Here is a 13,346-nt window from a genome sequence, read left to right on the forward strand (position 1 = left end):
CAACACCAACCCAACCGCTACCTACCTACGCTCCACTCACTTCCACGTCTGTCTCCCCCATCTCACCATCTTCAACTTATCATCATCACTACCATCATCATCATCCTTCGGCACCGGCGCTTGTAAGTTTATTTTCTTCCTTTCCGCTCTGTTCCGATTACCCTGGACCGGGAAGAGCTCCATCTCCACGTCAACAACAACAGCATCCATCACCTTCCATCACATCACCCGTCATCATCGACTTGCAGCCCTTCCCTCAACCTCTCTGGCCTTGTTGGTCTCGTTGCTCGAGTAAACAAAGCCATTGGCTAGATACCTCACGAGTACTTCAATTGGCTCTGATCCACCTCAATCCTTCCTTGCCTTGCAAGATTCTCCCGCCATCTTGTCAAGTCCTCTTTCCTGTAATCCATTGTCATGTCCAGCTGCTGTTGTTGAGCGAGCGCGCACATTCCCTCCCTCATCCCCATGTCAATAACGATCCGCGATCGTTAGACCCCACCTGTTTATATTGGACATCCTCACTGACACCTGGATCAAAGTCTCTCTTGCGCGTCTGACCCTTGACTCGACCCGTTGATGACGCCGTCGCGGCCGTGTTGACTTTGACGATAACATCCGACGACGACGATCACGACGACGACGAAAAGGACATAGCGCGCCGTGAGCACAAACCAAGATCCAACAGATCAAGGGCATCATTCAATCTGGAGCAATTTACCCTGAGTCGGATCAAAATAATATTCTTATCTCGACCTCCAACTAGAACGCGCTTCTCACTTAATCATACCCTTCACCATCACCGCCATATAGCCGAATAATAGCAAGCATGGTTGACTTCAAGAGTGAAACCGTCACCAAGGTGTCGGAAAAGGTCCACGATGCCACTGAAAAGATGGGCGACATGCTTGACCAGGCCGAGGCTGGCAAGATTCCCGGCACAAAGGGCCACCACCCCGTCTCTGCTGTGATCGGTACAGCTTTGACCGGTGGTATGAAGAATGCTGGTACCAAGGGTTATCTGGCGGTACGTTGGAGACCCGACCCTACCTGCTCAGGATGCTGGAAGCTAGAATGCGCATGAGCTACTCCCCCAAGCTATGATGCTATGGCTCTGCAAGATCCGAGAGGAAAACAACATTGATCATGACTGACGATCCGATAGGCTTACATCAAGGAGCTTGAAGACAATCCTCTGCGCACCAAGATGCTCACCGCTGGTACTCTTGCTGGTACACAGGAGCTCGTCGCTTCATGGCTCGCCAAGGACCGCAACAAGCACGGCAACTACTTCACCGCTCGTGTTCCCAAGATGGCCGCATATGGTGCTCTCATCAGTGCTCCTCTAGGTCATTTCCTCATCTGGGCGCTCCAGAAGGCTTTCAAGGGCCGCACCAGCCTGCGCGCCAAGATTCTGCAGATTCTTGTCAGCAATCTCATTGTAAGTTATAAAAAAAAACATTCCTTGATTGTCCGGCTCGTGCGCATGTGGAGGTAGAGATCGATGGTTTGACAGAACAAGTCTGTACGATCAAGTTGCAAGTGAGACGATTGAAGTACGCTCATGTTCGGAGAAGACTTGGGAACACAACTTGAGCGAGATTTGAAGGACCCAGTTTTGCATCATCAGTCGCTGACACAACCCCTAGATCGCTCCTATCCAGAACAGCGTCTACCTCGTTGCTATGGCTCTCATCGCTGGCGCTCGCACCTACCATCAGGTTCGTGCTACCGTCAAGGTCGGCTTCTGGAAGGTGATGCGGGTCTCGTGGATCACCTCGCCTATCTGCCTGGCTTTTGCTCAAAAGTTCCTCCCTGACCAGCTCTGGGTCCCCTTCTTCAACATTGTGTCCTTCATCATCGGCACCTACATCAACACCATCACCAAGAAGAAGCGTCTCGCAGCTCTCCGCAAGAAGCACTTCGGTGACGACCGTCGATCCAACGCTGGTGATATGCGACCAGGCCGCCCCGATGACTACCCTCCTCCTGGCATGGGTGGCCCCAACCCTCCCTACTAAGCGACTCCATCTCAAGCGCCGATCCGAGCTCAGCCACGCCGATGAAGCCAGGTGCAAGATGGCATTAGGAACGGCTAAAGTATCTAAAGAGGAGGGAAACCTAGTGACGAAGGAGTGAACTAACATTGACTTCTTGGCGATGGGTGGATGACGTCGAAACCCATGCTCGGATGGGTCGTGTCGCTTGACAAGTATATACCCGAGATGAGGGGGTGAGTTGGACCGGTGCCCGTCCTGAACTCAGGTTGTTGAATATGTATCTACAAGAGAAATTCTGGTTAAGGATAAGGGCAATGTGGAGGGGAAGTGGTAAGATGTGTATGTTTGTATGTGCGAGTTGCTGGTTAATGAAATGAACTAGTATTTTTATCTTTTTTATACACCTTCTATAGTCGAGTTACCTGGTTGGCCGGTTAGAGCCTAATTTGAGGATATGTGAGAAGAACTCTGATACGTGAGTGACACTTGTCTACAAGTAAAACTTGGAGCGAAAGGCCTTGGGTCCTATCATTTCGGAGAGTTGTTCGCATCTCCCGTATGGCATCATGTCTGGAAACTCTTGATGGTGGCTTCGAGCTGCTGAGCCGGGACTATTTGTAGACGCGAAATGTCCCTTGGCTGGGCAACTCACCATGGCATGCGAGGTGAGTGATGGAGGCTCGTTGAACAAGTCTGGTAGCCTGACTACATGAGGGACCAAAGCAAGACAGGCGCCTCATGAGTTTCCAGTACTCTTGCTTTGTCTTATGAGATTGCGGTCGGGACTTCTGCTTTGCCACAATAGTCGTGTAGCCTGCCGCGTTTCGAGACACTCCATAGAAGGGAGAAGTCAGTGCTTTAGGGTGCTTCAGTCGCCTTGGTCCGGAGCAGCAGTCTCGGCCATAAATCCAGGGCTCCAATACTCCCACTCGCCCTTTGTCTGCTTATCAACCCACAGCATGCCGCCTGCAACGAGATCGTCTATCACGGTTCGGGCGCGCGCCCTATCCCAGCCCAGGTTATCCCTTAGCATACTGACACTCACATAACCCAGGACTTGGGCCGCCTCAACGACCGAGACTTGGTCATCGTTGAGTTCACGGGGTACACTCCGCACATACTCCTTTCGACCTACACGCACGACAGCATACGCACCGCCTAGCGGAGCAAGCGTCTGTACAGCGCGCCGGATATCATCGTCAGCAATGGGATCAGCGCCATCCATACGTCCTGCGGCAACCCGCTCTCTCAGTTCCGCCAGACCGATAAGCCCTCCGTTCTCCCCACGAGTGGCGCCGCAAACCTCAACAACCCTGACGGCGAGCTCAAAGTAGAAATCATTGACCGTCTTTCCGAGTAACTGGGCCCATATGGAGCTTCCGTCCGAGCTACTGTTGCTATTGCTGCTCGCTAGTGGATCTACGCCGATGGCAGCGCACATGCGAGCAAATTGGGCGCGAAAAGCGGGATCGGAGCGGATATCGCGAGCGTGTGTGTTTGCGAACTGCTGGAGGAGGGAGCGGAACACGGCGAGCTGAGTTTCGAGGGCTTGGGCGTTGTTGGCGCGCAGTGAGGAGCCATGAGATGCGAATTGTGCTGATGTGAGACGTGAGCGGTCAAAGGCCGCAAGGCCTACGCCTTTGCGTGACATTGTTGCAGTTTGGTATGGGTATGTTGGAGGAGTAAGGTAAGGTTGGTGTTGATGTTAGTGGAGGCTCGGGATTACGTCAAATGGCGGGGGTGGGTCCAGATAGATGGGATTGTGAGACAGATTCCTCGATATGCATGGTTTTAAGTATATATATGTATATATATATATAAACTGTATTCAGGTCCAAACTCTGAATAAGATATGTTCTCGGAGAGACTACAAACAGTTGGGCAGTGGAAGATGAGAAAGAACTCGTTGCTCTTATACACCACTTGACTGCTGATTGAGTGAGCAGTATATCGGATGCCTTGGTTGCAAACAGGGGATTCCCACAATAGTCGAAGAATTGGATGTCATCAGAATCAGCCCCCATACAAATTGGCGCCCATCTACTTGTCAACGTAAAGGAAGTGATCAACTTTGGAGTTGTTTGGTGTAAGTTGATTCGACTAAAGCAGCCCAAAGAGGTGGTGGGTCCACTTTGAAGTCGGTACCTCTACGATGCAATTTCCCACCTCAGACTTGACCTCGCTCTCCTTTGTTCTTATTCACACTTGCACAACGTCTCACCAATTAATTCCTCAACTTTAAAGTTCATGCCTCTACAATGTGTTTATGCACGAGTCTATCTATCATGTGTCTCCTGCAACGGAATCTCTCGGCCTTGAATACCGAGACCAGTTCCTTCTTTGGACCCAAGAGTGGTGTGGTTTGGTGTGTATGGTCGGTCATGATATGATACCATTTTGGATTCTCCTTTCCAAAACGAACAAGTCCTCAGTCGTCTCTCCTTTTGATATCATCCCGGAAGCCTCTGACTTTGGCCCTGATACTGATAAACCTGTTGCCCTAGGCCGCCATTACCATGGCAGTGAACCTGTCCCTGATCGTGAGATAGAGACGTGGAGTTTCTGCTCTGTGGAGTTTCTGCTCTGGATTAATGAAGTGATGACTAAGAATATTCCATCTTCGTCGATGCGGAGGTATCCCCAATCACTGGGTCTGACACTGAGCTTGGCCATCGCCCATATCGTCCTCGTCGTCCTCCCAGTCACCACCGAATCGGCCGTCACCCGAGTTCTCACCCATCTGTCACCGAATTAGCTACTGGCTTCAAGCGCAGTCACGAAGAAATATGCTTACCTTCTCGATGTCAGCGTCGTCCTCATACTCGACTTCGTCGACTTCCTCGGCTTCAATGTTCGCAGGGGGAGGAGGCAGCATCTTCTGCAGTGTCTCGTACTCCGATTCGCTCTTCAACCAGCCATCCTCAGGGAACTCCACCTTGACAATTAAGTAGAGGTCACCCTTGGTCTCGCCACGCTTCATAGGCATGCCCTCGCCGGGAACCTTGAGGCAGTCACCTGGTCGTAGGATCTTGCCTTGAGGTCGCTCGATGTGAATGCCACGTCCATCGAGGTGCTTGAATACAGTTCGTGAGAATCCTGATAGAGCCTCTCCCAGAGATACAGTCAGTTCAGCAGACAGATCATGTCCAATGCGAGTGAAGACATCATGGGGTTCTTCCACAAGTGTGAAGACAATATCGCCAGGCGTTTGGTCCGGGTACTGGTCGGCTTCACCCTCCAGGACGATACGCTCGCCCTGCATCGAGCCTCTGGGGATGTAAATCTCGAGAACCTTCTTCTCCTGTGTTGTTCGCTTGCCCTTGCACTTCTTGCACCGGTCCTTCTCTTTGAAGACCTGGCCAGCACCCTGGCAGTGATCGCAAATAACCGTCTCACGGCGCATCATACCAGGCCCTATCTGGCGGAAGGCCTCAACGATACCATTACCCTTGCAGCGCTCGCAGGAAGAAGACTTGGCCTTCTCTTTGCCGCCAGAGCCCTTGCACTGGCCGCAAAGTACCTGCTTGTTGGCAGCAAACTTGACAGTCTTGCCACGGTAAAGTTCCTCGAGCGTCACCTTGTACTCTTGCTCCTCGTCAGGACCACGTCTGGGTCGGCGAGCGCCGCCGGGACCTCCAGGGCCACCTGGGCCACCCGGACCCATGCCAAAGCCAAACATCTGGGAGAGGATATCGTTGAGGTCGACCTCAGGGCCACCAGGGCCGCCTCGGGACTTGTCGAAGGCGGCCATTCCGTGAACATCGTAGAGCTCGCGCTTCTGCTCATCGCTGAGAATTTCGTAGGCTTGCGTGACTTCCTTGAACTTGGCTTCGGATTCTTCTCGATGCTCTTGGGCAACCTTGTCTGGGTGGTACTTCAGGGCGGCCTATTTCGAATCTGTAAGAAAGTGCTGTACGATCTGTGTGTGCAACCGCGACCACATACCTTGCGATAAGCCTTCTTGATCTGATCTGGTGTGGCAGTTCTGTCGATCTCGAGAAGTTCTAGCAGTCGAGTTAGCCAGGCAGGCCTTGCTTATCAACCACCACAAAATTGGCGATAACGAACGAGTGGCTGGAATAATAAACTTGTCTTTCTGGACGTACCATAGAGATCGACCTCCTCAGCGCCAGGAGCGCCTGCGTTGAAAGGGTTCTCATCCATCTTGAAGAGCGGAGATGATGCAAGGTTAGTAGGTACAGCAAAATAGGCTACAGTACTTTTGCTGTACTGTAATGCAGGATGAAGAATTGGTCCGCTCCGTCGATCAACTCTGTTGGCTGAGTGCAAGCAGCAGGGGCCCGTAGAAAATCTTTTGGCGCGGATTTGGAGCGCGGGGTACGTAAGGGAAAGAAGAAAAGAGAAAAGATCTGTCTGTCAAACAGTATAAATCAAGGGAGTCTTCCTCGATAATACACTGTCGACTTGACGTTTTCTAATATTGTGACTCTGTAATCTGCAGCCAGAAATTAAATGCAGAACCCGTTCTTATCATATCAAGTTGTCTCAATGTTTGCACTTGACTTTGCCTGCGTCATGTTCGTTGACGCCTGGCATTCCAATTCTGATAGCAAATCCAACTCTGTTTGCTTGTTACAATAAAATTAGCTCCGACAGGACAGATAAAGGCCTTTATAGACTGTACTATATCCAGTTTTGAATTTATTGCATCTTTGATACATCAAGCAAACACTTTTTTATGTCTTTCAATATCTGCCCCTCCATTGTTCAACGACGCGTTCCAAACTTCAGGGTCTCATGTCCACTGATAAGAAATTTTGACTCTTATCGCAGGCGACGTTTTCCTTGAGACGACACAAGCCGCCAGAGTGTGGCGCACTGCACTGACTCGCCATGCACCGCCACAATTTCACAATCTCATGAGACTGGTTTACTCACTCACACTCGTTTGTTAGCTTGTCATGAGAGGTACATTTTCAATATGAGGCCCTTGTTAAGCCACCCGTCGAGGCTTTCAAGAAATCTTATACAATATCCTGTTTTATATCATCCAATACCTCTTCTTGCTCGTCGCAACTTCGCAAGCTCTGTTGCTCGTCAACATGATCAAAATTCTGATATAGCGCAGAAGGCTTCTCAAATTCCTTCAAAGGAACTCAATGAACAAGGGGGGAAACATGATCGATCCATTAAGAAGCCATCAAGACTGGCGGCTTTAAAGACGCGTGACCAGAAGGTTGGAAACAAGGATACCAAGGTCAAAGGGGGAGAAACAAATCAGCGATATATCCTTGGGCAATCAGCCGACAAGCCCATCCGTACACGTTTTGCACCGTCACCTACCGGATATCTACACCTCGGCTCTCTGAGAACTGCGTTGTTCAACAATTTGGTGGCCAAGGCTACAGACGGCGGTGATTTCATTATTAGAATTGAAGATACTGATCAAGTAAGTCTTTGGTGTGTAAGACTTCGGTTTGTAGCCACTCATGCTAATTATGTAAGAATCGATTGGTGCCTGATGCTGAAGAAAGAATCTTCAAAGATCTTGAATGGGCCGGTCTTGAATGGAGTGAAGGTCCTGACAAAGGAGGTCCATATGGCCCCTATCGACAAGTAAGCTCCTCTTGACTTTGTCACCCTCACCTTGTACTGATCCAATAAGTAGTCGGAGCGTCTGGAGACCTATAAAGAACACACGCGGACCTTGCTCGAAAATGGCTCCGCCTATCGTTGCTTCTGTGATCAAACAGTCCTCGAAGCCCAGAAACGAGCTCTTCACGAAGCTGGCAAATCTACGGCTTACCCTGGCACATGTCGTACTCTGCCGCGCTCTGAGTCTGATGAGCGAGCCGCCAAGGGTGAAGCTCATGTCGTTCGGCTTGACTCTACTCGTTTCGGCACGCCAAAGTTCAAGGATGCTATCTACGGGCCTTTCCAGAAGAAAGAGCCCGAGGAGGACTTTGTCCTCATGAAAAGGGATGGATATCCTACGTACCATCTTGCCAATGTAGTTGATGACCATTTGATGAAGATTACACACGTCATCCGTGGTGAAGTAAATATTCTCAGGGATTGAAATTCTGCGATATTCACTGACATCTGCATAGGAATGGCTCATCTCAACACCCAAGCACCTGGCGCTCTACGAAGCTTTCGGCTGGGAGCCCCCGACTTTTGCTCACCTAGGCCTTCTCGTCAGCAACAACGGATCCAAGCTTAGCAAGCGCGATAGCAGCGTCGACCTGTCTACGTATATGGACCAGAACGTCTTTCCTATGGCTTTACAGGCGTGGCTTGCCAATCTAGGTGCGTCCACGAAGAGAGATGCGAAGACACCAAGAACTCTCAGTGATGTCGCCGAGAATGTAAGTTGTTTCTGAGAGCTGCTGTAGGCTGCCAGTACTGCATGACAAGTGTGCTAATTACGATCAGTTGACTTACAAGTTCACCCGAGGTGGTATCAAACTCAATCCAACTAAGCTCGACTTCTTCCAGCACGAGTATCGCAATCTCCTTACGAAAACACCTTCTGCCGACCACACATCTCGCGAGCAGGAGCTCATAAGAGATTACCTTGTGACTCCCCTCGTCAACGAAGTTCATGCCATCACCGCCTCCTCCCAGTCCATTTCTGATGACTACAAGCCCATCCAACCCACAGGCACGGCTCTCAACTGGTCCACCCCTTTATCTCCTGTTCCAGCCATGCTTTCATCGGAATCTTCTCAGTCATATACTTCCAAGATCATCTTCCAAGAAACTGTGCGATATGCCTCTGTGGCTAACTTGGCCCGTTTGCTACCGTACTTCTTCTGGCGCCCTCCTCCTGATATTTACCGAGCAGCCCTCGTCAGTGAGATTCCGCGTCTCGACTTGGTTGAATTGGTCAACAAGACCGTGCAAGGAAACGATGACTGGGAAACGACCGTTGACCGCTTATTTGAGAGTATCCCTCCCGACCAGGCTCCCGACTTACATGCTACTCTTCGCCTAATTGCGATTGGTGATTCACAAGCCGTGAGCAAGTCGTCCCGCATTCTGTTTGATGTGCTGGGTCAAGATGAGTGGCGATTCCGTGCCAATGTCGTGGCTTCGTTGCTTGGTGAACTGGAATCTAGCGGACAACTCCCCGTCAGGACTGTATAGAGAATAGAGATTCGGCAAAGATATGAAAAGTCACCCAGTTTATTGATCGTCCACGGTATTGAGCATTGAGGACAGGGCTTTGGATAAAATTGGAGATGTGTTGTATGAGTAGCTGTAAAATTATGCGCAAGTTCAAGGACAGGCATGGCTGGGGTAAATACTGCCAGCCCCTATTCACGATCAACTAACTTGCTTCACTTCACGATGGACTATCAAATGTGTTGTTGTCATAATGTCATGATTGAGGTTAAACGCGAACCCTTGGGTCTCGCCCTGTTCTTTTCTCTGATTCCCTCCGTATGAGTGATTAGATAGGTAGAAATAAAATACCCCGGACTCCGGCTGCCTGCCTGCCATCTAACTTAAAACCCTTAATATGTTGGCTATTTTGACATGCTTTGAAAAGTACAAGATTAAGATAATGGTAAAAAATCCAAGAACAGAAAAGGGTCTCTTCTGGAGATTTGGTCAACTCACGAGCCACTGCTTCGTGATAGATAGAAATTCGTAAATATCCAAAATGCAAATGCGCGCTGTCAGGGTATATGTCTAAAGTTGAAAGATCCAAATCTGCAATCATGTTAGCGACGGGTTCAGAACCATAAGAAAGGGAATATCTACATACCTCCATCTTGCCAGTCTCTGCTCGTTGTTTCTTTGCTTCCTCCTTGACACTATCAATCACCATCTCCAGGTCATCCTGGTCGCCAACTGTAATCATGTCCCCATTGGGCATGTCTTCGTCCTTAACCTTAATCTTAAATCGTCGCCTAATATTAAACTTATCGCGAACCTTGTCGGCTAGCGTTTCGTATTTGATATCAGGAGCGATCATGATGAGTTTGACTTCATCAGCGTGGACCTTGACACGGATCTTTGTGATCTCTGGTCGTCGGCTACCACGTTGACCTGAAACAGAGCCTGGACCTCGGCGTTGACCGATCATCTCGAAGTCGTTCTCGTTGATGGTGCCCTCATAATCTGATCCGTCTTCCTCTTCAGAATACTGTGGTTGTCTCTGGCGTCGACTGCCGGTAGACCCTCTTGAGTTTCGGTAAGGATCACCTCCCTGGTACATGGCGTAGACATCCTCTGGTGACCCTGTCTCCTCTGGGATCTGCCGGGGTCTTAACTGGAGAGGCTGAGGCTCCCTCTGCATCATTCTAGAACTGGCAGCAGACGCTGATCTTGCGGGCATGGGCCGAGAACGGCTATCTGGTGGAGAAGTTGCCTTCTCATAGCGGCGGTTTGGCTCGGCCTGCTGTATGTTGAGTTTAGCCAACTGAGGCTTCCCACCGCGAACAGAAGCAGCACGAGATGGGCGCTCGTTCTCGGGTGGGGGTGTTGGCGGAAATACATTTCGGTTGTTCGGAGGTTCTGATTGTTGTCTCCGAGACGAAAGACCAGGCTTGACGAGATTTGTAGCGGCAAAGGAAATGTTGTCGGCAGGCCGGTCATCCTTGACCTCTAGCTTACCAGCCTAAATGCTGTTAGTCAAGGAAATTTCAGCATGGAAATTTTGAGGAAACCACTTACGTTCTTGATTTCAGAACCTGCAAATCCAGTGAAGGCATTGGCACGGTCTGAAGCTGCCACAAGTCTGGCTTTGCCAAGATAATCTTTTGTCTTTAGGTTTCGAACTTTGGCTTCGTTGGGTCTGTAGACAACTCCGACAGGAATTGAGAAGACAGTATAACCCTAATCAAGTTAGATGAGCAGCCAGGATAAATGCTGTGGAATCACAAACCTCGGCCTGTTCTCTAATAGCATCATCAATAACATTGTGATCCTCCACCACCTTCTCCTTCACAGCATAGGAGAAATCCTGCATACCAGCCTCCATCTGCTGTAAGTAGATGTAGCAAAGACCTCGGTTGAAAAGCACCTCGCAGGAGTAGAGTTTGAATAGAAGACCGAGCTGAGCGTAGTCGATCATGGCATTGCCACGGAGGTAAAGGAGTGTGTCGTTGAAGTTGGCGAGGGCTTCTTCAAAGTCGCCGAGGAGGAAATTCGAGACGCCTTGCTGGAAGTAAGCAACGGCGAGGTATTGGTCAAGTCGAATGGCTCGTTGGTAGCTCTCAACCTAGGCAAGGAATTAGTATTGTCAAATTGTATAGTCTGTAAAGGTTGGCATACAGCTTTCTCATGCTCGCCGAGTGTGGCATGGATCACGCCCATGTTGAAGAGGATCTTGCTGGTGTCGCCAATCTTTCCAAACTCGTTGAGGGCCTCTTCGAATTCATTGTTATCGTAACGGCCCAGGGCTGCCACCCAGGTCTCGATTTCCTGTGGAGAGGAATTGAGTTAGTGGACTGATCGGGAAGACATGACAGTAGAGGAGTATGCGTACCTGTTTCAACGACATGATTGTCGTTGCAGGGCAAAGTACCACGGCAGATTCGAATTTAGAATGATAGGTAGATATGTATGTAAGAACGGTATGATCGGGAATAGAAAACAGTATAGGGGGGTATTCTTGGTAAATAGCAGAAATTCGAGAGTCAAGGGAGAGTTGAGGGGCTCAGAATGGGCGCTTAATGTATGAGGGCTGTCCCAACTTATTATTCGGCGGGCAGCACCTGTGACCAGAGGTAAGGAAGGTAGGTGCCCGTGGTGCGGTCGGGTCGAATGGCGGCGGGGGGGCAGGTACGCTAGGCACGGTACGGGGGTACAGGGGTATGCCAAGTACGGGCCTGGCGGACACCTCACTGAAGCTAGGGGACAGGGGGTTGGATTAGCAGGGATAGTCCGGTGCTGGAGTGCGAAGGGAGCCTGAAGCAAGCAATTGGCGCACTGCAAGCCTCGATGTCTTGGCGGCCGAGCCAGTGGCGCTAGCTTGAGAGAGAAAGAGGAAAGTCAAGATGTGCTTGGAGACTAGACGATGAGGGGATTGGTTTGTCTTGTGATGTCGATAATCGATGGGAGATTAGGTTGGATCGTATGTCGGATTCTGTCTGCTCTTGAGAATGTTCTTTTTATAGCTTCAAGCGTTGTTGGTTGCTGAGGTTGGTTGAGAAGTGGTTGAAAGGCCCAGAGTTGAGTGTTGGACTCGACTCGAGACCTAAGCGCGTAGGTATAGAACAAGCTACCTTACCTATTGTACGAACGGGGTATTGTGTGCAACAGCTATCACGATGCAACAAAGAGAAGACAATTGAGATACTGATCGGCGAACGACAAATCGAGAGGCCGAGTTGTCATTATTATATCCAGCTTGAGAGAATAGGCCAAGAAATCGTCCATGTAAGTGAAATGTTTCCCTCCGGCTCAGCTGCAATGGATGCAAACACACAGCATGGAATCAAAACTTTTGCGAGGAACAAAACTGCCAATTTCATGACCTATTTCTAGATTGAACAAGAGATTATTGCTAGCCAAGAGTCAATGGCGCGGTGATGGAAGTGATGGATTGCAGCAGTGCTTGAGATGGCATACGGCACAACAAACGATGAGTGGCTGGTGCAACTCGACCCAGCGCCTAGAGACGATGGGAATTGGTTCGATGATGGTTGTCACACGGCCTACGCGGGACCTGACTCTCTACAACCACACTCTGCAGTCTCTGTCATGGATGGAAGGCGAGGTAAGAAAACTCGGGACCTTTATCATAAGTGATAAAAAGACTTGGGCAAGTTTATGGTATATTTTAGTAGAGCTTTAGACCAGTTTATTCTAGCACCCTGTTTTAACACGACAAGTTTTATTTCACCCCGAGGACTGCTCAGCGGCGGGCCAGGGGGATGTGCAACAAGGGTTCGCACGTTTTTCTTTTCCTCTTGCCTCTGCTATAGCAATGTTTCCAACTACATCTGAGATCTGAAATGTATTACTTCTCTCGGTGTATGTGCAACGTCTGATCGACCGCTAGCCACATGTAAGAGGTTTGCCAACACTCTTACCGGGCCGGGTTTGAGCTGGGAACATAAAATCCTCATCTTGTTTCTTTTCTCCACTGGCATAACCAATGGATACATATCGGGGGACTTGAAAAAGAAAAGTTGACTGTTTGACGGTGTAGACTAGGAGACCGAATGCATAACCATCACCTGTGATGTGATGAACTAGTTAGATGTGATGTCTTTCCTTTCCTCACATAGATGAGAGCTAAATTGGTGTATCCTACCCTCATGAAACTAGCTGTCATGTTAGATCGAACCACTGCATTCAGCAGCGTCGTCAGATGCCTCAAAGTAATCGAAAGGTTGTATGCGAACTGTGATGAAAGATTTGGGGTTC

General features: G+C 49.7%; 5 protein-coding genes across 5 annotated transcripts; 2 read left to right on the forward strand and 3 right to left on the reverse strand.

The window, feature by feature from the left end:
• Window positions 1-829: 829 nt before the first annotated feature.
• J7337_011578 (uncharacterized protein) lies at window positions 830-2,021 on the forward strand (the record flags this gene model as incomplete). The annotated part of the gene is made up of 3 exons (XM_044829115.1): window positions 830-1,027; window positions 1,166-1,441; window positions 1,650-2,021. 3 exons carry the CDS (start codon window positions 830-832, stop codon window positions 2,019-2,021), a joined length of 846 nt encoding a protein of 281 aa, XP_044675790.1.
• An 847-nt stretch (window positions 2,022-2,868) lies between these two features.
• J7337_011579 (uncharacterized protein) lies at window positions 2,869-3,651 on the reverse strand (the record flags this gene model as incomplete). The annotated part of the gene is made up of 1 exon (XM_044829116.1): window positions 2,869-3,651. One exon carries the CDS (start codon window positions 3,649-3,651, stop codon window positions 2,869-2,871), a length of 783 nt encoding a protein of 260 aa, XP_044675791.1.
• A 993-nt stretch (window positions 3,652-4,644) lies between these two features.
• J7337_011580 (uncharacterized protein) lies at window positions 4,645-6,164 on the reverse strand (the record flags this gene model as incomplete). Its single annotated transcript, XM_044829117.1, has 4 exons — window positions 4,645-4,740; window positions 4,795-5,886; window positions 5,946-6,004; window positions 6,107-6,164. 4 exons carry the CDS (start codon window positions 6,162-6,164, stop codon window positions 4,645-4,647), a joined length of 1,305 nt encoding a protein of 434 aa, XP_044675792.1.
• Window positions 6,165-6,922: 758 nt separating this feature from the next.
• J7337_011581 (uncharacterized protein) lies at window positions 6,923-9,110 on the forward strand (the record flags this gene model as incomplete). The annotated part of the gene is made up of 6 exons (XM_044829118.1): window positions 6,923-6,929; window positions 7,085-7,410; window positions 7,467-7,577; window positions 7,630-8,019; window positions 8,072-8,329; window positions 8,397-9,110. 6 exons carry the CDS (start codon window positions 6,923-6,925, stop codon window positions 9,108-9,110), a joined length of 1,806 nt encoding a protein of 601 aa, XP_044675793.1.
• Window positions 9,111-9,659: 549 nt separating this feature from the next.
• J7337_011582 (uncharacterized protein) lies at window positions 9,660-11,475 on the reverse strand (the record flags this gene model as incomplete). Its single annotated transcript, XM_044829119.1, has 6 exons — window positions 9,660-9,680; window positions 9,736-10,590; window positions 10,647-10,808; window positions 10,858-11,193; window positions 11,247-11,396; window positions 11,461-11,475. 6 exons carry the CDS (start codon window positions 11,473-11,475, stop codon window positions 9,660-9,662), a joined length of 1,539 nt encoding a protein of 512 aa, XP_044675794.1.
• Between the last annotated feature and the right edge of the window lie 1,871 nt (window positions 11,476-13,346).

This window comes from Fusarium musae, chromosome 9 (assembly GCF_019915245.1).
Source record: "Fusarium musae strain F31 chromosome 9, whole genome shotgun sequence".
Classification (NCBI taxonomy): Eukaryota; Fungi; Ascomycota; class Sordariomycetes; order Hypocreales; family Nectriaceae; genus Fusarium; species Fusarium musae.